Source organism: Pongo abelii, chromosome 7 (assembly GCF_028885655.2).
Source record: "Pongo abelii isolate AG06213 chromosome 7, NHGRI_mPonAbe1-v2.0_pri, whole genome shotgun sequence".
In the NCBI taxonomy this organism is placed as follows: domain Eukaryota; kingdom Metazoa; phylum Chordata; class Mammalia; order Primates; family Hominidae; genus Pongo; species Pongo abelii.
The window spans coordinates 75,212,018-75,236,449 of record NC_071992.2 but is presented as its reverse complement, the minus strand read 5'-3'; the positions used below and the strand labels follow the sequence as shown (position 1 = coordinate 75,236,449).

At 40.4% G+C, this 24,432-nt stretch overlaps 1 protein-coding gene across 3 annotated transcripts in view; it reads left to right on the top strand.

Moving 5' to 3' along the window:
* The window catches only part of CA8 (carbonic anhydrase 8), a 97,417-nt gene that overhangs the window by 34,412 nt on the left and 38,573 nt on the right, over positions 1-24,432 (top strand). For 2 of the 3 annotated variants that reach the window (XM_024251640.3, XM_024251641.3), the window contains exons 4-7: positions 15,029-15,124; positions 20,106-20,168; positions 22,460-22,508; positions 24,281-24,393. In XM_024251640.3, coding sequence (XP_024107408.1) covers positions 15,029-15,124; positions 20,106-20,168; positions 22,460-22,508; positions 24,281-24,393 — 321 coding nt within the window. The remainder of the gene's footprint in view (positions 1-15,028; positions 15,125-20,105; positions 20,169-22,459; positions 22,509-24,280; positions 24,394-24,432) is intronic. The other variant, XM_024251642.3, reaches the window with a different exon arrangement.

The window sequence follows — 24,432 nt, the reverse complement described above, 5'->3', positions numbered from 1 at the left end:
AACACCGGAACAGAAAACCAAACACTGCATGTTCTCACTCATAAGTGGAAGTTGAATGATGAGAACACATGGATACAGGGAGGGGAACAACACACACCATGGCCTGTTGGGGGTAGAGCGGAAGGGGAGGGAGAGTGTTAGGACAAATACCTAATGCATGTGGGGCTTAAAACCTAGATTATGGGTTGATAGGTGCAGCAAACCGCCATGGCATATATATACCTATGTAACAATCCTGCACATTCTGCATATGTATCCCGGAACTTAAAAAAAGAAAATATGCCATGAAGTGGTCACTGTAAAAGCGGTTATTGGCCGGGCGCGGTGGCTTATGCCTGTAATCCCAGCACCCTGGCTAACACGGTGAAACCCCGTCTCTACTAAAAATACAAAAAATTAGCTGGGCGTGTTGGCGGGCACCTGTAGTCCCAGCTACTTGGGAGGCTGAGGCAGGAGAATGGTGTGAACATGGGAGGTGGAGCTTGCATTGAGCCGAGATTGCGCCACTGCACTCCAGCCTGGGGGAACAGCGAGACTCCGTCTCAAAAAAAAAAAAAAAGTGGTTATTATTTTTCCCACAGAAACAATGTTTTTATTACACTTTCTGTCCTTTTAAAGGCTTAACAGGAAATTAGTTAAAAATATCAAATACTTTTATATAAAAGCAAAGATAATAACTGTACCCCTGTAATAACTTTACATAGTAAAATTTTCTTCTGAGTTACGTTATGTACAGCAAAGATGGTCCTTGGCATTTTTAAGGGGCTTTTCTCAGTAAGTACATATACATATACAAATAAAGTTTTTTAATTGATATTATTTCTATCACAAATGTGTGGCCAGCCACAGTGGCTCACATCTGCAATCCCAGCATTTTGGGAGGCCAAAGCAGGTGGATCACTTAAGGCCAGGAGTTTGAGACCAGCCTGAGCAACATGGCAAAACCCATCTCACTAAAACTACAAAAAAAAAAAAAAAAAAATTAGCCAGACATGGTGGAGCACACCTGTAATCCCAGCTACTCAGGTGCCTGAGGCACAAGAATTGCTTGAACCCGAGATGTGGAGGTTACAGTGAGCCGAGATCATGCCACTGCATTCTAGCCTGAGCAACAGAGTAAGACTGTCTCAAAACAAAGCAAAACAAACTCAAAACCCCCCAGAAATGCATTATTCATAATAAAAAATTTAGAAAAAATAATTTGGTTTTTATTTGAATTTACATAGGTTTCTGAGAATGCTTTGGATGGCTAGGATGATAAAGGCATTGAGCAGTACAGTGTATGTACTTGTTAGGCACTTGTGACTGTGCAGACCAGGGGAATGAGCAGTGCTGGGAAGTCGAGTCTCTAGTCAGTCCTGGAGAAAGAGGTTCACGGTTAGGTAAGATTGGGTGTAAGGGAAGTCTTCACTGCCTAACTGGAGCTCCCATATCTGCTCTCAACATTTAAAAGCACTTTGGCCATTGATGATTTGTTCACTTTGGATTATGTTCAAAATGTAATAATCTTGTTTTAAAAATCGCCCCCCACCCCGGCTGCACCCGGCCCAGTCAGTATGAGCTTTACTGAACTGAAGTGCATTGCCTTGTAAACACAGGTAAAATTTCCTTTCTGAATTGTTGCGCTTTTTTGGTTCACACCTATTGATGCCTTTCCTGTTCCTAATTGACCTTTTTAAAAACCTCACAAGCTGTTTTGGTACAAGTTCCACCTCAAAGAAAATGATACTTTACCTTGTTATAACATTGAAAGGGAACTTGGGCTCTGTATTTCAGGTCACTAGTGTGTTAAAAGTCAGTTTTCTAGAATGTCCTTTAAAATAAGTTGATTGCCTATAGCACTGTTATTGTATTAACAGGAGAGTCTTACACAAATCTCAGCGAAGCATAATTCCCTTTAATCAGCACTAGAAATAATGTGGTTTATGATGAGTTTGCTAAAGAGTGGTTCTTTGTGCAACTCCCTTGAGCAACAAGTGAGTTGGATTAGTTTGTTATGATTTTAAAGTAAAGTACAAAACTTATATAAATAAGGAAGTACTTTATGGGAAAAGCATAGGTGTAGATTTTCACAGGGCTATTTGTCTTTCAGATTAGGGCAGTTTCATTTAGTTGTAGAGCAAGAAAAATTCCTTCACTTAAGAGAATTTTTTTTTGTAGAATTCTGCTTACATGTGCCTCTATGTATATATTTGTTTTTTTAGCCTGTCAAAATTTACTTTTCTCACAATATTTTGAAGCTATATGGTGTTTATACTGTTGGAAAGTTTTGTGTTCTTTGCGTTGTCTCATGGCTGTGGAGTTAATACAAGATGCACTGTACCATAATCCCCAGGGGGTGGGAATGATTATGAAGACTATGTTTGCCAGACACATGCCATATCTTATTTCATCATTAAAATATTCCTTAAAGTAGATGTTATGTCTGTTTTTCAGCTGAATAATCAGGTCATGAGACATTAGTTGCCCAAGGCCACTTAGGTAATGGCTGAGACTTGGATCAACTACCGTTCTCATCCCTATACACTGTACGCCTTCCCCTATTTCTAATAAACAGGTTCTGATTTTTGCTTTAGATAATTGCAATTCAAAAAGTGAAAGACCCTGAGTAAGCAGTGTTAACAGACAAGTACCTTTCCAGGTGTAGTGGGAATTAAAATAGAGTGGTTTTTAAAAACATTTTCAGATAAATGCATTTTATTGTAAATTGTAATAGTTTGAATTGTAATTGGATTTAAAAAATACTCTTTCTAAAAACTGGGTTATTAGACAATCTATTAGATATGTAAAGTTGGAGTGCGAAAATTGACAGTGGTATTTCACAGGCAAATGAAAGAGAGATGAAATAGTGCTGCATTTTAAACCAATTAAAATTGCTCTATGTGCATGCTTATTACTAAAAAGAGCTTATTACTCTAATTGTTATCACCAACACACCTGAAATAGTTAATACATAATAAACCAAATTTGCCATACTTATCAAGATTGTAAAAAGATATATTCATTTAGTGAATGCATTGTGTGTGAAGGAGGTTGGACTGTACCTCGTGGACGGATAGGAGCACCTGATGAGCAGGCTTGCAGTATATAATTGCGGGGTAGAGAGTGAATCGAAGCCAGCTTTGGAGGCATGGAGACAGTTAAGAGACGGGCATAAGTCTATCGATAGATTATGGATCTTGAAACTAAGGCACTGGTGATGGGAATCAGCCAAGTGGATGCATTTGGGAGATTTTTGAGAGGTGGAAAGGGCAGGACATAGCTCTTTGTTGTTTGTAAGGGAAGAGGATGATGGAAGAGATTTCTGACTTGGGTTCCATCACCAGAGGTGGGAAATGAAGACAAAGACGCAGTCCGAGGGGCGGTGGAGGGAACTCAGCTGTTAAATGCTAACTTTAAAATATTCCACTGGAGATATTTCACTGGGCAGTTTAATAAAGGGATATGGTCTCGGGACAGAGATTTTGATTTAAAATGCTGGTTTTGGAGTCATGAGCATCCGGGTGAGGATTGAAGACATGTGAGTAGATAAGAACAGCCATCAAGAACATGTTCAGAGAGAAGAGGTGTTAGGGCGGAACCCTGTCAGGGGAAGAGAACCAGTAATGGAGCCTGCGATGGAACCGCTGTCGAAGAAGAAGGAGACCAGGAGAGTGTGGCACTGCGAAACCCAGGGGAAGGGGCAGTGTGAGAAGGACAGGCAAGGCTACCGGCTGCTGCAGAGCAGGTTATCTGGTCTCCCAGGCCAAAACATGATTTAGTGGGGAACATGGTGAGCAGTTTCACTAAACTGATGGGACAAGAGACAGATTTCAGAAGATAGCAGAGGAAATGGGCAAGGAGGAGGTGATGATGGGAGTGGAGATAATTTTTTAAACAGTTACCTGTGAAGAGAAAGTAGTAGGAGGGTATGTGAGGTCAAGGAAGTTTTTTTTTTTTTTTTTTTTTTAAAGAGGAGAAACATCTATGCATATTAAATGGTGTTGAGAAGGAGCTAAGGAGAGAGATGTTAAAAGCTCAGAAAAGAGCTGGTGGATGAAAGACCCTTGAGTGGTGTGGCAGAAAGGAGCAGATGTTTACTCCTGGAAAAGAGGAGGAGGGAAGAAAGACTGGCAGGAGGTCCCAGCAGGAAGCAGAGACAGTTCCTTCTGATGGTTTTATTTTCTCTGGGAGGCAGGTGACCTTGGTGTTAGAATATTAATGATGTGTATGTGGGGATGCTGACTGATGGGCCTTTGGGCTGGATTTAAGGACGGCTCCAGCTGGCACTGTGTTTCGTAAATTGTGGAGTTTAAACACTTGGAGGCATGGCCCCAATTCTTCAGTTTTTCACAGCTCTGCTGTCCTCACTTCTGTAGACATTTGACATTGGGGCACTATGGCGGTGATCTGGCTTTCTATAATGGAACGCATTATTAGTTATCTTTAAACTGTAAGAAAGTAAGTAGGTGAGTTCAGTGGCATAATGAGAAGATAGCCCTGCTGAAGGTAAGTGACCATACCTGTGTTTTCTAAAGTGGGGTGCTAGACCTTTCAGTGCTGCCGACCTTTCTGTTGCCAGAGAACCTCCCGCTTCTCTGACTTGGATTCTGCTCTAGCCAGCAATTGCTCTATATTTTCTAAAACCTTTCCAGAGACTATTCCTTGCCCTTGTAAGGGCATCACACAATAGACGGTCTGGTCTCCCTTTTACAAAGGAGACTCAGCTCAGGTAGCTTTCCCAGGAGCTGGAGTGAGAGTGCTCACTAACACCAGGTGTGTGGCTGGCATGCTAGCAGTGTCTTGGGTCGCACACTCTCTCTTCCTTTCCCTAGTTTTTCTTGTCTTTGCAGATAACCTTGCCATTCCTCCATGCTTTGTGTGAATACTCACACTGTGCAGTCTACCCCGCTCAGTCTTTTCCAACCCTCCCTCTTGGGATCAGAGGTGGCATAGGTGGTAGAGCCACACTCCCTGTGTCCACAGTCTGGCTCTGTCACTTGTTTGCTGTATAATCCTGGGCAGGTTACTTTACCTTCTGTGCCTCCATTTCCTTCTTGTTAAATTGGGGTGTTTGATGGTGGTCATAGAATCTATCATTATAAAGATGCTAATGAGGATGGAATGAAGTAATATTTGTAAAGAACAGTTCTTGGCAGAAAATGTAACATCAGTGCCTATTAAATCAATAAAAATACCCACAGCATCCTTTAACATTTTGATTGTGCACTAATCCTTTTCACTCATCCTTTTCTTCTATTGGGCTATAAATTTCTTATTTTTGTTTATTTATATCCTGGATTCTTTTAAAAAACAAGATTTGAGTCTTTGCATTTCTAGTGTCAGAAGCAGTGAACACTAAAACCCTAGATACTGTCGGTGCTCAATAAATGTTGAGATGAATGCTGCCATTATTTCAGAACTCTTTCATCATCGTGGCTCTCATTCATGGAGGGATGAGCAGGGAGAGGATTGCAGCCATTACTCACCAATTCACTGTATAGAATGAACAGATCCAATCTATAAATGACTTACATTCTATAACAAGACCCGTTGACAGTCTCTTTGCTTTCTTTATTTTACAAAATAATAAATGAAGTAGGGAAGTTATAGCAGTTTAATTGCAGCTATAGCCACAATTCAGGCTTTTTTTTTTTTTTTTTTTAGAAAATAAAATGTAGGATATTTCCTGGAAATCAAGAAACCAGTGTTGAAGAATCAGTTTTAATTGCTTCTGATTTTACATTAAATATAAAACATAAAAATGATGCAGTTTTTCTCTTCTTTGATATATGACTCCACCAACAAGCTTCTCCCAATCTTTTATAGTGAATTTCATAAAGGAAGCTTCATTTTTGGGAGAAGAGTCCAATGGTGTTATAATGCCCTGTTCCTAAGAAGGCAGGAAATCAGTCAGCATTTAAAGAGGCAGTCTTTCTGCTTTGAAATAAGATCTTCTTTTTATAAATTACATAGCACTAGTGCCTTTTAAATGGAAGATTCTGAATCCTAAGAACACTATAAATACCTTTTGGTATTAATATCTTCATGGGGGAAGTTGCTCTGAAGCCCTCTGTCACATTCCCCTATTTCTCTTCTACCTATCTGTATACAAGACATAGTTAGGTTTCGGCAGACATAACAAGTAGGTGATAGCTAGAGATAGAATTTTGAATAATTTATGTTCCGTTCCATGCTTTACAGTATTTTGTCACTGTTATATCTGTCTACACCTTGAACGTCCTTCTCTGAATAATAGCCGCATAATATATTGACAATGATGACTTAAAGCGTAGCAGCATCTGAGAATAATACCCACTAAATCTTGATTTATCTGCTGATGAATGGGCTGCTTCATACAATTATGAGTGGATCTGGAGAGAGATGGTGCTTTCTTTGTTAACTATTTTTCAGTTATTTAATGACCCATTTTGTGACTCAAATGTTTCACTTCCTGTTTCCTTTTCCCCCCTTTTTTCCTTCTTTTTCCAGGGCTTACTATCTTCTTTCTTTCAATTTCCAGTATCATAAGAACAGCGGAGATACAACCTTTTTTTTCTTTTTGAAAATTTTATAGCCCCCTCTGAGTGCTCTGAGAAGGGCTGTTTTGAGTGTGGTAGAGCCTGGGTGGGTGAGATACTTGGCTTCTGGAACTCAGAATCTATTGGGACCTGCTACAGTTTTCTATAGTTGGATTTTTTGGGGGCTGAGGAAGGCAATTAAGCAAAATCAGGACACAGAAATGAAGATCTGTTCTTGATGATTTTTTTCCCTCTATGAAGCTGTACTCTATAGTGTCCTAGCTTAGAGGACACTTAATGACTATACATTGGGTAGAAAGTGGTTTACAGGTCCAGTTACATCTGAGTTCACGGGCTGCATTGAATGTTTATTATTCATCAAAACTTAACAGCAGCCTGTTATTTCTCTCCAGTTTTACTTTTAACCATTAAGAAAATAGATAAGAATATTAAAAAGTCAAAGGTGAACTTTGCTCACTCTCAAACAGTGATTTCAGCTGACTTCTAATGTCTGTTTTCTGATAATCCTGCCCACCTTATAGGCTGATCGGCCTTACTCCACTTGTTTTATCCTGATATCTCTGTGTTCTGCCTCTGTGCCTTTCACTATCTTGAAACTGCCATCTCAGTAATCTAAAAAACAATAGGTCCAAAGTCTCTTTCTGTCCTCATTTTTCCTTGTTTCTTTGCAGCTGTCATAGCTTTGCTGCTAGTATCTCCTTGACAGTATTGATGCCCACACTGTCTTCTAGAAAGTCTGTTCTCTTTTAATGGCACTTTGGAATTTTCTGAGTTCCCTCTTGCATATTTGATAGTCCCTCTTTCGTTATCTCACCATTTTCCAAAGTGCAGTCTTTGGTCCCCCGTCAGTTTCTCTCAAGACTTGATCCATGTATTGGTCTGTTTTCATGCTGCTGATAAAGACATAACCAACACTGGGTAATTTATAAAGAAAAAGAGGTTTACTGGACTCACAGTTCCACGTGGCTGAGGAGGCCTCTCAATCATAGTGGAAGGTGAAAGGCACGTCTTACATGGTGGCAGGCAAGACACAGAGTGAGAGCCAAGTGAAGGAAGAAACTCCTTATGAAATCATCAGATCTCGTGAGATTTAGTCACTACCACGAGGACAGTATGGGGGGAACTGCCCCCAAGATTTATTATCTTCCACAGGGTCCCTCCCACAACATGTGAGAATTACGGGAGCTACAATTCAAGATGAGATTTGGGTGGGGACACAGCCAAACCGTATCAATCCATGAGTGAACCAACTCTACAAGGTCACATTTCTCTAGGGCAAGCTTGTCCAACCCATGGCCCATGGGCTACATGCAGCCCAGGATGGCTTTGAATGTGGCCCAACACAAATTTGTAAATTTTGTTAAAACATTATGAGATTTTCTTGCAATTGTTTTTTTCTCATCAGCTGTTTTTAGTGTTAGTATATTTTCTGTGTGGCCCAAGACAGTTCTTCTTCTTCCAGTGTGGCCCAGGGAAGCCAAAAGATTGAACACTCCTGCTCTAGGGGTATCTGCTCCCTGTACCTTTAGCCCTTTCTCAAGGCAGCAGGAGTTCTGCATCTCTCACTAATGGGGCACTAGTTTGATTGTTCTGATGTGGGTTTACACTCCTATCTAAAACTGAATTCAATTGTGGCTCACACCTGTAATTCCAGCTCCCCTGGAGGCTGAGGTGAGAGGATCACCTGAGCCCAGGAGTTCAAGGCTGCGGTGAGCTGTGATTTTGTCACTGCACTGCAGCCTGGATGACAGCAAGACCCCCCATCTCTTGCAAAAACCAAACTCTCAGAACACCCCTGAATTTATCTCCCTTTTGATAAAATGATTTTGGTAGAAATCCCAGTTCTCTCCCCTCTTTCTCTTCCTTTTTCTTCCTGTCTGTTGGTTGAAGTTCTCTGTCTCTGTCTCCCTTCCCACTGTACCCCCTCCTCCCTGGACCCTTTATTTCTGGCATCTCCAGCCTCCATCTTTCTGTCAAATGCCCATCAGTGCCTAGGAGGACAGGTAGGACTTGGGTGGGTATCAGGGCAGATTGGGGAAAGGCATTCCAGGTGAGTGGGCATAAGCAGAATGGGGAGGCTGTTGTGAGGAGTCAGGGTCACGCTTGGTTTGAGCATATGGGGAGAGTTAGGGTGGGGAAGAATGTGGTTTGAGAAATGTAAGCCTGATATGGATAGGAAATAAAGGAAATCAGAGATTTTCAACAGAGGAAATGTGGTGAAAGTTGTGTTAAAAAGAAATTAGTTGGGCTTCGTAATGTAAGTGCCAGGGCCCAGGAGAGGTCTAGATGAGCTCTGGAGATAAAGGTGCGGGGGTCCCAGGTCTCAAGCCTGGTAAGCGGGGCAGGAGGGGGAGTTCTATGAAGAGTGTGTGGGTGGGAAGCTCCTTTGAAGAGGGTTGATGTCAGTTGTAGAAATGTTCATCTTGAGGTGTCAAGAAGACATCTGAAAGGAAGGGTCCCTGCATTTGCAGTTAGGAGATGTCACAGAATTTGTATGAGTGCCCAGGGCTGGGGAAAAGGAAGTTTGTGAGTCATAAATGCCTTTTCAGTGTTTACTATTTTTTCCATTCCTCATGATTCATTCTTTGGTACTTTGCTGCCATCGTATTATTTATGTTAGTAATAAACCTCATTTGTCGTGAAGATAGCTTTCTGTTAAGCTGCCATGAAGTCTTCAAACTTATTTTTCTCAGTGACAAATGATGATAAGGCTGTGGCATGTCGCAATTTCTTAACTTTGGACAAATTTATCTATTCTGTGAGTTAAGTGCATTAAGATGAACATTTTGAACGTTTCACAGGTGCTGATGGTAAGGCAGCATAATCAGTTGCGGGAATATGAAGTTGTGAGTCCTGTAGCAAAAGCTCGGTCCAAGATTTTCCCTGAAGCTGTAAAAGGATGCATCATGGTTGTTTTCCTGTGGTCCGATTTTTTAACAGAAGACATAATGGTCATCATGCTGCCAGGGTAATAATGGATCTTGGCTGTTTTATGTCTTTGTAACACTTGCCTCCTGTTGGTGGGCTGGGGGGAAGAGTTATAAGGAGTGAGGAAGGACTCAGCTTTAATTGTTATAGAAAACCACTTTCTTCTACCCTGACGTGCCCAAGTGTAGGAGGAGGCCAAACCTTTTGCCTTTGGAGGAAGAATGGCTGAAGGGAGCCTGGAGGCAGATTCTTTCAGCAGGAGGGATTCTGCTATTGTTGTTAGCAGTCATAGTAGGCCTTGGGTTCAGGCTGCAAGAGGCAGCCCCTCAGCCACCTGCTGTGCAGTGTGTTTACCAGGCAGAGCAGGTCCAGGCTCTTGAAGGCCTGTGGGGCAGGGTCCTGCTTGGATCCATCTTTAGTCCAGTGGACCCTGGAGGAGTAAGTGACCCTATGCAGTGGCCCGTCTACTTCTAAACAGATGCAGTGCTAATGCCGCTGACCCTTGCTCTCCTTAGAAATGGTAAGTGGCATTTACATACTTGGTCTAAACTATAATCCAGTCGGCTGCTCTTCTTTGTCAAAATCCATCATCCTGCTTCCCTGCCTTTGCTGGCTATATATAACTAATGCTAATAACAGTAAAACGTGATAAGAATATAGGAAAAAGAGTACTATGGGAAGACAGAGAAAGGCGTGAATAATCCAAGCTTTTAAGATACAGTCTCCTGTGTTACAGAGAGACATGCTGAAAGAAGTTAGTGACTAGTGAAGTTCACAGAGCTAAAGTGTTGTAGAACTGAAACAAGAATCTAAGACGAGATTCCTAGCGGAGGTCTTTTATGAGAGCACATTGCCTCTCAGAATAATGGAGTTGGAGAAGTGCAAAGGGTTGCCGCCTCTGTATCCTGCCCTCTCCATAGACCAGACACACCCCAGAGCATATCTGGGCTGTTAGGCTTTGAAGTGAGTCTTGTGAGTCCTCTCTGCTGATAATAGCTGTCTACTTGGACCTTAATAAGCCAGTTCATAAGATGTACTGCAGGCCACTTCATCATTTCCTAAGCCATATCTGTAGTATCATATGCTTTTCCATTCAGACCTGTTTGTCTCCAGATGTCTTTAACCACTGCATTAGAACAAACTTTGGAGCATGTATCCATAATATATGTATTTGTTAATAAATTATATTCATGCACTAATATGTATTTATATTATGTATTTTATGAAGCATAGAAAAAGTTGAAATAAAAAGACATTTGATAAAAATAAATATAAGTAGAAGTTTTAATATGTTATTTCTGATCATCAGAGGATTGTTTTGTCACTTCATCCGCCCTCCCCAAAGGGATCATGTTTTGTCTTAGAAGAATAAATCCCAAATGTTGTCACTTTAATTGTTAGGGTCATTTTTCTTTATTCCCATTGGTATTAGTCATCATCAGATTTAAACTTCTATTGGTTGCCATACTTTTTTTTTGTTTGCATGATCTGTATTAGTCAGGGTTCTCCAGAGAAACAGAGAGAGGGAGAAAGAGAGAGAAACAGAGGGAGAAAGAAGAGATTGGGATTTAATTTAAGGGACTGGTTCATGTAGTTGTGGGGGCTGGCAAATCTGAAATCTGCAAGGTAGGCTGAAAGCTGGAAATTCATGCAAGAGTTGATGTTGCAGCTTGAGTTTCAAGGCTGGAAACGCAGGCTGATTTTTATCCAGAGTTCTGGAGGCAGAATTCCTTCTCCCTTGGGGGACCTCAGTCTGTGCTCTTAAACCCTTTAACTGATTGTATGAGGCCTACTCATATAGTGGAGGCATTCAGCTTTACTCAAAATCTGTTGATTTAAATGTTAATCACATCTAGAAAGCACCTTCGCTGCAACATCTAGACTGGTGTTTGATCAAACAATTGGGCACCATAGCCTAGCCAAGCTGACACATAAAATTAACTGTCCTGCACTCCTGTCATAATTTTTTAGCTGGGACTTTTGTGGTATCCTCCTAGCTTATATTCCAGCTTTCAATGTCTGCTACTTCCAATCCAGCCCCTGTACTGTCAAAAAGACCTTTGAAAGAAAGAGGTTATTATGGGGAGGTTTGATTCCAGACTGCGTACATAATAATAATAATATTCATTGCAATAATATATTGCTTTAGTGTTTTCTAGAACACAGCTATGGTAACATTTAAAGCTCTGTGCTGTCTGACCCCTCTAGCTCTCTAGCCTCACCTCTTGTCATTGCCAGACTTCTGTACCCTCTAGCTACCCACTAAGGTACTGTTAGTTCTTCAAAAGCGCTTATAATTTTCCTGCCTCTGTGGCTTTGCTTTGTGGAACAGAACCAGCGCTAATTAATATAAGGCACAATGTGATAAAATTATTGGAGTAAAGAAGGGGCAGTGGCAGAACAGATGTCAGTGTGAATAATTCAAGCTTTTCAGATTTGAAAAGACTTTCTTATGGCGAGCAGAAAGCAAAGGGTGAGATAGCTGGTGTCATGGGCAGAATTGTGTCCCTGCCAAATTCATGTTGAAGTGCCAGTTCCTAGCACATCAGACTGTGACTGTATTTGGACATAGGGTCATTACAGAGATAATTAGGTTAAAAGGAGGTCATTAGGCATGCCCTAGTCCACTGTGCCTGGTGTCCTTATAAGAAGAGGAAATTTGGGCACAGACTCCTAGAGAGTCAAGACTGTGTGAAGATAAAGGGAGAAGGTGGCCATCTATAAGCCAAGGAGACAGGGCTAAAAAGGAACCAGCCCTGCCCACACCTTGATCTCAGACTTCCACCCTCCAGAAATGTGAGAAAATAAATGTCTGTTGTTTAAGCCACCCAGTCAGTGCCACTTTGTGATGACAGCCCTAGCAGACTCATACAGATGGAGAGGAAAGGTGCATGGGGAGCAGAGTGAGCTAACTTGAGAGGCAGCGCAGGTGCAGAGTGCTGTGCCTGTGGGCCACGCACTTAGGTTACCACTACTAGGTTACAGCTGAAGGTTGGCCTAGTTCCAGAATGGGTTGGACATTTGCCTGGTACTTGAATTAGCCAACCTCTACTGGTGTAGAAAGGGGGTCTGTCATGATTTGTTTGGTCTGAAAATGAGAAAAAGGACCTTCAAGAGAAGAAGGTTTATCAGAAGCAGGACAGAGCTTTGTTTTTTAAAGCTTGGGTCCCTTGTTATTGTGAGGGGAGAATCTCTCTTGCCCTGGAACCGCCAAGACTCAGGTGATTATTGAAGACCCAGAAGGTAGAGTGAAGGATGCGTGGGAGAGCTGCTGTTGCTGCTTTCATTTCGTGTTATTTTGCTGGACATGCGGGGGTCATAGCAACCTTCTGTTATCCTTGTTAGCTTGGGTTGGCTGAAGTGCCAGTATTTCTCTTAATTTTTATCTTTTGTTAAAAAGAATATTTTTTAGAGCAGTTTAACATTTATAGAAAAATTATAAAGACAGTACAGAAAATTCCCATATACCCCAAACCCAGTTTCTTCTATTAGTAACATTTTACATTAGCATGGTTACATTTGTTACAATTAATGGACCAATACTGATATGTTACTAATCCACATTTTATTTGGATTTCCTTAGCATTTACCTAATGTTCTTCTTCCGTTCTGGGATCTCACCTATGGCACCATACACCATATTACATTTAGTTCTCATGTCTTCTTAGGCTTCTTTTGGCTGTGACATTTTTCTCAGGCTTTCCTTATTTCTGATGACCTTGACTGTTTTGAGGAGTACTTACTGGTGAGGTATTTTGTGGAGTGTCTCTCACTGAGATTTGTCTGATGTTTTTCTTGTGGCTAGATTGGGTTATGGGTCATTGAGAGAAAACACAGCAGTAAAGTGCTCATCACATATAGGGATACATACACCCTATCAACATGACTAATCAGTGTTGATGTTGACCTTGATCAGATAGTGTTTGTTAGGTTTATCCACTGTAAAGTCACTATTTTTATCCCTGTTCCATACTTTACTCTTTATAACAAAGTCACCACCCCAGTGCACACTTAAGGAGTGGGGACCCTCAGCTTTTTAAACACACAAAAAATGTGCAGCAGCTTTTGAAGGGCAGGTGTGAGTGATGATGTTGCTGAATTGTGGGGAGTAGGGAAAAAGAAAAACCCATGCTTTTGTGGTTTATTAATGTTTTGTTTAAAAAAAAGCCCCAAAATATTGCTGTGAGAAGTAAGAAAAATGCCAGTTGGAATTTTGTAATTTGTGGAATAAAAATTTATTTTAACCTTGGGCCTAGACCTTCTTTGTTGGTGGTTTAATTAAGGCAGTCAGTTCTTACCTCTACCACTAGGACTCCTATGCTGTTGTTGCAGTCGGAGAAGGGAAGATTAAAATTGTCTTTTATTATTGAGAGATTATAGAACATGGTTTTCTTAAAAGCAGTGCCTTTCAGTTGCATTTACTGGGTAGTCACAGTCTCTGTGAGTTTTTCACAGCCTCATAGCCTGACCTGGCTGAGTGGGCCATGGGTACAGTCTTTTCCTAGTTACCTATTCTATTATTGGTAGAGGACTTCATTACCTCCCCCTAGTGGTCAGTTTTACAATATCAGATTCTACCTGGGTAAATTCAGCAGTGGAAAAATCCAATTTGTGGCCATGCTTATGATAATTTTCCTGAATATTTTAATATAAATGCTAAAATAGTGGTTGAATTTTAGCTATGTCTTTTGGTGTTAGAACTAATTTTAAAATGAGGCAATGTTGTAAGGCGGTAAGTAATTATAACTTGATGAAAAGCTATAGTGATGAAGGTAATATTCTAGGCAGAAGGTTTACCTACCTACTATTATACTAAGAACCTCAGTGGACATTTGGTTTTTAATCAGGAATTGAGCTTGGCTTCTTGCAAGTGTTTTATCAGTACTGTAGGAGCAAGTGCATATTCTAGATAAACTTGAAAGCTGCAAAGCTTTATGAGGCTAGGAGTGAGGGAGGCCTCTGAGCATTGTTTGTCATTTCTTCACAGATAAAATTTTATCACCAGCGCAGGAAATCGCCTTCTTTTAGAGAGTCACATCAGCATTTATTATTTTACCATGGCTTTAAATATGCAGCTTTTTTTTTTCCAGGATGCTATCTCTGAATATTCTTAGAAAGTTGAAATAATTTACTAGGACTAGAAACTGGCTTTGTACATCTCCTGATGGAAATACTGGGTGATGCAGTATTTGATTATGCAGGTATTCATCCTTTGAATGAGTTCTAGTGTTTGTGCCCAGACCTGGAGTTTTGTTTCATGGAGATTCAAAAGGATGACATCCAAGGAAAGATAACTGAATCAATGTGAAGTCTGTGAGTCCCTCCAGTTGTCTTCCTCCTCATCAGGACTAAAACTGGACTTAAGCGGCAGCGATCCACTAAGCACTGCTTCTGTTCAGAAATAAGAAGGAAGGAATTCATACAGAGAACTCGTATTAAGCCAGTAGTTTGTGTCTACTTGTGATCCTCTTGTGGTATGTGATACCATATAGAAATAGTAAAGAAATGTCTATATCTTTGCTTTTATGACTAGAAGTAGCACATTAAATGATGTGGTCTGTCTGTTGCCACTCACCCAGCTCCATCTGATCCACTGGAACTCCACTCTGTTTGGCAGCATTGATGAGGCTGTGGGGAAGCCACACGGAATCGCCATCATTGCTCTGTTTGTTCAGGTAAACGGTCTGCTGTGATTATCGTATTGTTTAGAGATGCTAATTTCTAAATCATTTTGTAAAATTTTTTTATTTTCAATTTTATTGCTTAGAGATGAAATTACACACATACAGAGAACACCTGATAAAAACAGAAAACTTGATCCTTATGGTTTATTGGAGTTCAGCCATATTCATTGGTAGAAAATAGTTCCTTTATTTATTAGAAATTTTCTTCAGAGTAGCATTCAGGGTCTTTGGAGAAATGATTTAGAAAATGACTACTGAGGGTAGAGTTTATTTTATGAAAAAGGATTTCAGAAAATGTCTTTAGACCCTGGTTTACAGAAAAATCTACCAAAAAAAAATAACAATAATAGAAGTATGTAGTAGATTACTGTAGCCCTTCTTTATTAACAATTTTCACTCTGAGATGACTTGAAATGCCTTATAGGAAACACTGATAAAAATCAGACTGGCAAAGACCTTGGCAGATAAAGTCAATATAACATTTGGATTTGAGCTCTGTGGTAGGCAAAGGAGAGTATATAAATTTACCCAAACATATGAAAGCAGGCCACGTGCTTTCAGAGGTAAAAACTTAATTCAGTTTTTAAGGCGAATCTTCTAAATTTTGTCTTATTACCTATTTGACATCGTAAAAGATTTAGAGGTGAAAGAGTATCTGGAAATTTTAGCTTTAAAGCTGCCATCAGGACCAGAAACCAGAGTTCCAGCTCTGCGTGGCTCTGGGCTGCCTGTTGGATAACCTGGGATTAGAGCATGTTAGCACAGTGTTCTTCAGAAACTGAATTTTCCAAAGAGAGTTCGATAATGGGCCCTTTTAAACTTGTTTTTTTATGGCATATATGTCAAAAATTAATTGCAACAATTTTTAATACATATCTCCTAGATATGTCTTTATTGATGTTTGAAAGTAGCCATCCAGTTTAGGTTCTTAATATTTTAAAATCAGCATCTTGCAAATATGACATGTCATAGAAATTTAAAGGAAATCCTTACATTTTTCAGTGAGTCCTCTTACTATTTATTTCATGGTGTCACAGGTGGGGACCTGTATTCCTTGTATTTTATAATGGTGTTATATAAGTAGAAAGAAATCACAAAATATTAATAAAAAATTTTTTCATTATACAAATATATTTTGATAATTTTTGGTATTTTGAAGTAACAATTATGAAAGACTACTCTTATAACCCAGAAAAGTTAATAAAGTATCCAAATCAGAGAAACTGAGACAGTAGAAGGTACTATCTCATTATTAAAAGTAAGAATAAAAAATAGTAAAATAAAAATAAGAATACAAATAACCACATATTCATATATAGAAGGGAAAGGAACATGTCAGTTTCATCTTTGGAATTGGTACTCAATAAATATTTGTGGATGGAATTAGGTGTGATAACTTAGTATTTTCACTTCCTGATTCTTAGCATGTAACAGGTGACCTGGATTCGTAGAGCCCCGGACTGAAAACCCAGCCCCTTAGAACTACTGCGAGTATTTCCAAGAACAAGCTGCATTATTGCAGGCAAGGGAAAGCCTGGAGAGCAAGCACACTTTTTCTAACTTTTCATAAGTTTCTGTGATGAAAAATTCAGGTTATCTGTGTGCAAATTCTCAGGAGAGAGTGAAATCGCAGAACTGAGAGCAAAATTTCAAGAAGGAAGGAAGGAGGGAAGGAGGGAAAGAGAGGGGAAGGGAGGGATGGGCTGAAATCCATCCGGGGGGTCGGGTCCTCAGGCTGGAGGAGAGAAATTTGGAGGGAGGAAGTTGGAGACATTGAGTAGACTTTCCTTCCAAGAAGCTTGGCCAAAGGAAGGAAGGACAGATGGGGCAATAACTAGCGATGATGTCCAGTGGATCTTTTGAGATCTGAGATCTGCCTGTAGTATTTTTTTTTTCCCTGAGCAATAAGAGCTATTGCAGACATAGAGATTAAAAATACTGGAAAGAGAGGGTGTCACTGATGTGGAAAAGTCCTGGAGGAGGAGGCAAGAGGGCATGGGATGGAGAGCTTATGCAGGTGGACTAATCTCAGATAGGAGCAGACCCACCCCTTCTCCAAAACAGAGGGCCAGGAGGAAAGGGTGGGCACACATGGGGCCGATTTGTAGGTGGAGAAAGGCAGGACATTGAGGGAGTTCATGCCTGACAAACTTCATTATCTCTGAGACACACAAAGCAAAATTATTTATAGAGCAAAGAAAACGTGGGTGTGGGATTGAGTCTTGAAATAGATCAGAAGGGGATGATAACATATTTGGCAGTCACTGAGGGAAACCCCCTTGGGATTGGACGCCCCAGATCATACAGGACAGGGTATGGTGGGTTGTTCTTTATTCGGGTAAAGGAGCAGAGGGTTCTAGTAAGTTGTTTTGTTGATCCATCACAGAGCAGATGATTTAGGAGGTAAAAGGATTAAAGAATGGAGGGTGGTTGGAGAGATATCATTCTTTCTAGCCAGTCCCACACCATGTCTAGGCAGGAGGGGGAAGGAGAAGCCACAAGGACCTGCCAGCCGTGGCACCTGGTGATCAGTGAAGGGGAGAGAGGAAAGAGCAGGAGAGCTGGATGGCCTGGGGCATCTGGTCAGAGAGGCCAGTCTTTCAGAGTTAAAGTTTTCAGAATGAGAGCACGTACCAGGAGTGTCTTCAGGGTTGGTTTGCTCAGGTGGAATGGGCAGAAGGCCACGGACTGAGGGGTGAAGAGACTTAGGCCAGGGAGGGGATGGGTCACCCCCTGGATGCTGAAGTCGTCCAGGGTGGCAGCAGGAGGTGATGCCTGGGAGAGATTGACTAGTGGGTCAGTAAGGGAGAAAGAAGGAGGGCATGATAGCCTTAGAGGATGGTCCCCTTGGGAGGATGGCTTGAGCACGTGGGTCAGAGAGTTCCACCCTGAAGGGAGCAAGAGTGCACTGACCATGTACCCCAGTCTGTCTCCCTCGGGGACTGCATGGCGTCCACTTGAAAGGCCTGCAAAAGAGCTGTGCCCTTGGGCAGACTCGAAAGGTTCAGGCAGATCAGGAAGTGGTGGGAGATGTTGGCAGAAATGCAGAGTTGTTCTGTTCTAGACAGTGCAGTGGAAGTGCAGCGCTACTATATGGAGAAACTATATTTGATGCTGTAGGGCATCCAGATTAAGAATAATAATGGACATTAAGTGAATTATGATGACCCAAACCTGTTCCACAGTCTTTGTTTGATTTAATCTTATCTTCAACCCTATCATTTTTATCCTCCCCAGCAAACAGCTGAGGAAGCGGAAGGATGTAGAGGTTAGCTAGACTTGCTTAAGGCCACACAGCTAAGAGGTGGCAAAGTCAGGATTGGAATCCAGGCAGTCCAGTGCAAAGTGAGCCTGTTCCTGAGCTGCCACATTGAGTGGCCTTAGTGTTCATATGTGGACTCTTCAAAGAGTTTACAACCCGACAGGAGATGCCTGAGATGAAAACAGACCCCAAGTGCAGACGTAGGCCTCCCAGTGCTATAGCATGGTTAAACCAGTAAGACAAAAGAGAAGTCCATTTCTCCTGAAGAATGGGTAATGATTTCTGCCTAAAATTTCAGGCTGCTGCCACAGGTACATATGCGTTAGGTTTTAAATGTTTTTTTGTTTTTAACTTTAGAAAATTTATTTTCTGTTTCTAGAGCCTATCTCAGGAATAACTGTAGACTCTTGGAAAGTAGTTCACATCTTGATTGTTTAGAGCTGACTGGCCTATCTTAGGTAGAGCATTTCTTGTCTCTCTCCTGTCCCTTTGGATGCTCTTTCATCTGCATGTTTTGCAGTTAGTTAACATTGGGAGAAACAGAGAATGTGAACATATCGACAGCTACTCTGGCTTCTCTTAGGTCATTCTCCAAATATCTATGTGGAAGGAGAAAAACTGACAAAAGCAATGATTGTTTATTTAAGGTTCTTAAATGACCTCCATTACTCTCCTCCGTTATCATGGACCATTGGAAATTGGTCAGATTTCACTTAAAAGTTTTAAAAAATATTAACATTTAATATTCACTTAAAGAATATTAAATGTTAGAATTTTTTTGTCTCCATTTTTTGGGAGCATTTTATACACTAATGATATGTAGTGATATGTTTTTAAAAAGAAGGCTATAAAAAGCACATTATTATTTATTTAAGAATAGAAGGGCAGTTATAAAATTATGTCTACTAGTAATCAAGAAAGGTCTTGATTTTGGTGAATTTAACATACAAAATCGCACACCTGCTTTTCTAAGTTAATATAATTTTTCAGTATTGTTAAAATCTTTGTAGCAATGATCTATAAATGCCAGTGTTAAACATGGAAGGGTTTGAACATATATTGAGTAGTTTTAATTTAAAAATATCCTTGATATTTTTATATAACAGTATTTTATAATTTGATATACTACATATAGCAAAGTGAGTGATTCCTATACATAGTAAAAAGAATTTAGAATGAGTTCTTGGACATTTACATAACTAATACTTTATTATACTAGCTTTGTTACAACTTTAATTACCTTTAGTAGACATTGACCTAGTTATTAATAAAAGGCCATTTAATTATTCCTCAAAAAGGACATTCAGATGGACTAGAACCGAGTTCTGTTAGTTTTTTTTTTTTTTTTTTTTTTGAGAGAGAGTCTTGCTCTGTCACCCAGGCTGGAGTGCAGTGGCATGATCTTGGCTCACTGCAACCTCTCCGCCTCCTGGGTTCAAGCGATTCTTCTTCCTCACCCTCCTGAGTAGCTGGGACTTCAGGGGTGTGCCACATGCCCAGCTAATTTTTTGCATTTTTAGTAGAGACAGGGTTTCACTGTGTTAGCGAGGATGGCCTCGATCTCCTAACCTCGTGATCCACCCAACTCAGCCTCCCAAAGTGCTGGGATTACAGGCATGAGCCACCACACTCAGCCCTATTAGTTTTTTTTTAGTTAAAGCTAAACACTGAAAAATGTTGTGGTTGTGGTTTATGCTTTATATTTTTCAGATAGGAAAGGAACATGTTGGCTTGAAGGCTGTGACTGAAATCCTCCAAGATATTCAGTATAAGGTAAGTCATTATTTAAAATAATATAGAAATACTGGTTGTGTAGGAGGTCCCCGTGACCACCTGCGGGCTCGATGCGGTGTTAGAAGGACTCACAGATCTCAGAAAAGCTGCTGTCCTTGTGGTTATGGTTTATTACAGTGAAAAGAAACAGATCAAAAAGCAGAGGGAAAAGGTGCATGGAATGAAGTCCAGGGGAAACCAGGCACAAGCTTCCAGGTGTCCCCTCCCAGTGGAGTCACTTGAGGATGCCCCTAATTCTCCTAGCAATGATGTGTCACAACATGTGTGAAGTGTTGACAACTACGGAAGCTCACTCTAGCCTTAGTGTCCAGAGATTTATTAGGGGTCAATCATGCAAGCACTAAATGCATGCAACATAACTGGCCTCAGCTACTCACTCTCTAGCAGCAACCGTCTTCCCGCCCTCTTCGCCATAAGTCACATTGTCAGCATCAGCTTATCTGTTCCAATTGGTACAGTATGTCTCAAGGCCTCAGACATATAACAACAGGAGTTCACCATAAATACAGCATGGCCCAAAGCTGCAGGCACACAGAAACAGTCTTATCAGGTAGGATATTCCAAGCTCAGTGGTTATATCCCAGGAGCAAAGAGTTAGTCCTGAAGACAGGCCTTTATATGGGATGTGCAGGATTTGAGCAACTCAGGCCTGCTGAGTTAACCCTTTCCTACCTGCATGCTATAGGAAAGTTGTATAAATGAAACAAATAAAAATTTGGGGAATCATACTTCAAAGTATTTATGTTAAATAAATTTAAAAAAAGAAAACAAGTACACATATGTGGTAAGATAATATCCGAGAGAAGGTGATCCACATGACCCTGCCATGATATGGCCTAGCATTGCTAGGAAGCCAATGCTACCACCACACCCAGCTAATTTTTGTATTTTTAGTAGAGACAGGGTTTCACCATGTTGGCCAGGGTGGTCTTGATCTCTTGACCTCATGATCCACCCACCTCGGCCTTGCAAAGTGCTGGGATTACAGGCGTGAGCCACCATGCCCGGCCCAATGCCAGTCTCTCTTATAAGCAGTGCCTTCTTGGCTCACACTTAGTCAGCTGAATATGAGTGGCCTTGGAGAGGGGAAGTAGTCTAGTCTTGTAGGGCTGCTGGAGATACAGAGCAGAAATTGAACTTGTTTAATTACAGGAGATCCAGAGACCCAAAGCCAGTTTTAAGAAAGATCAATTTGGGAATCAAGTTTGATTAGCTTTATACTAGCACAGCCCAGGGTATCCTGAACCAGGCAGAACCTCCACTGAAGATCTCCTGAGTAGTTTTGGAAGGAACCCAGCTTCCAAGGGATGCCCAGTCCAGATAAAAAAAGCTGATAAAAAGACAATAAGGGCACATTTTGACTTATATTTGTACAGCTGCAGTGGACTGAGAAAATTTCCTTTATTTCATCATCTAACAGGACACCAGTCATTATGGAATTCAGGGGGATCGGGGAGGCAAGTAAGCTAGATTCTTTAATGTTTGAAATAGTCCCAGGGAGTCAGGAAGGGACTTGGAGGTTATGCAATAACTTTCCCTATTGCATCTGTATCAATAGAGAAAAATCTTTTAAGAAACATCTGATTCACATGACAGGACTATTTTCCTCTAAAGTCTAAGCAATTTAAATGACATGATTTAAAATGATGATCTTAAATGTGAATTGTTGAATAAGGGCACAAATGAGTCCCTTGAAATTTGTATCTAGCTTTGATAAACACTGATCGGAACAGAATATTTCCATCTGTTTTAGATCTCCCTTTCCAGATGAGGAGAGCATCTAGCATAGATCCCAGAGCTGAGTTACCAAATCCAAATAGGACAAAACAAGAAGTTGCAAGCCAGGTTGTAACGCTGAAAAGATTAGGAGCTGAAATGAAAGCAAGCAGGAGGAAAGGCATTTCGAAAATTCCCCCATCCAGGGTTCAGGCATTTTACAGTGAGAATTTAGCCCAAATCTCTGGTATGAATGTGCTCAGAGCAGAAAAGGTAACTGACATGGGGCAGATGGGGCACCAAGTGTAGGTTCCACACCAGGACTTACAGGGAGAATTGAACTGTGGTAGCAAAGAAAATAGACATAGAATTAGAGCAGGAACCAGACAATGTTACTCCAATGAGAAGGTGGAAGGAGACACCCACAAGTCTGTGGGACCTGATGAGGCCATTCAGAAAAGACTTCATTCTAATTTTTTAGTTCTAATAGATTTTTTATTCTAAAATCTAGAAATATTACATTAACATTGGGTAAATATTTTTTTCTTTTTCAGGGGAAGTCCAAAACAATACCTTGCTTTAATCCTAACACTTTATTACCAGGTGAGTATTTATCTGATTGCATAAAATGAATTTTAACTGTGGCTATAGTCACATTGTTTTCTTCAGACTATGTAAAACTATATATTGTTAATTAATAAAATTTATTTGCAATTTATATTCTGTTTAGCAGATACCATTTCCAGATTACTCTAAATATGGAAGTAAACCTTTTGAAATAATAAAGAGACACTTTGCCACTAGTTCCATTGATCCGTGAAGAGCTTTTGTAGGATTGTCATTTGTAAAAATTGCTACCTCTGTGTAAAGCACCAGTATAACAAAATAACTTTGGCTGGGTGTGGTGGCTAATGCCTGTAATCCCAGCTACTCAGGAGGCTGAAGCAGGAGAATCGCTTGAACCCAGGAGGTGGAGGTTGCAGTGAGCTGAGATCATGTGACTGCACTCCAGCCTGGGCAACAAAGTGAAACTCTGTCTCAAACAAACAAACGAACAAACAAAGAAAAAGCCTTCATGTACTTCTAAGATTGATCAGTGGAGTTCTTAATCTTTAGAGTAAAATAAACTTTGTATCTAATTTTATAAGGTTACCTCTCTGCAGTAATACTATTATTATATATTATTCCACTTGTATTTCTGTACAGATAACAATTATATATTAAATACTCAGAATATGATTTAAAGGTTGTTGTATATAAAATTTTGATTTTCACATTTCTCTGCCCAAATTATGTGCTGTCTCTTAGTGTTTTAAACAAAACCAGTTGATGCATTGTATCTTCCATTTTCTACGTTTAATTGCTCTACAACAAACCAATTTCTATCATATGTTAACCATTTATCCATCATATTAGTCATAAATTCCTCTAATGCAGAGCTAAAGGATTTCATAAGAATGACTCATTTTGTTCTATTGTAATATGATTTTAGTATTTTGCTGTTGCAGAAGCAGTATAATGGTAGCTAGAACTGAATGGTTAAAAATACAGGCTTTCAGACAGACATGCTCCTACCTATGTAATCCCAACACTTTGGGAGACTGATGCAAGAGGATTGCTTGAGGCCAAGAGTTTGAGACTAGCCATAGCCAGACCTCGCTCTCAAAAAAAGAAGAAATAATTGCTGGCTGTGGTGGTGTGCACCCATAGTCCCAGCTGCTTGGGAGGCTGAGGTGAGATGATCACTTGAGCCCAGGAGTTTGAGGCTACAGTGATTCATGATCACACCACCACACTCCAGCAGCCTGGGTGATAGAGCCAGACCCTGTCTCTTAAGACAAAAAAAATACAGGTTATGAAGCCAGATTGCCGGAATTCGAATCCTGGCTCTGCCAATGATTATTAGCTGAGTGACCTCAGGCAAACTACTACTCTTTTGAGATTCTGTTTCCCCATCTGAAATATAATAATATTACTGCCTATCTCACTGGTTTGTTGTGAAGGTTAAATGAATTAAAGTAAATTGCTGGCACGTCATAAGCATTCAATAAATATTAGATATGAAATAGGTAAATCCTTTAATAAAGTGAAGAAACCCAAAATATGGATACACTTCTAAAGTGATTAAACTTGACAGGTATCTATAGTAATCCATTGACAGAAATCACTGTAAATAATAGAGAATTCATCATGTTTTTTATCAATTATTTTCTCCACAATGAATAGTGTAAGACTGTGGGGCTCTAGTTTAAAAATGACATCCATCTTAGAAGCATCATTTGGACAGTTTGTAATTTTAAAAATTGTTGTTGGAGTCATCAGCATTGTTATTAATTCACTTGCTTTTTCCATGACATGTCCACGTGGCCATGCAGATCCTCTGCTGCGGGATTACTGGGTGTATGAAGGCTCTCTCACCATCCCACCTTGCAGTGAAGGTGTCACCTGGATATTATTCCGATACCCTTTAACTATATCTCAGCTACAGGTGAGTGTGCTACTTTGAATCTTTCAGAATGAAGTTCTG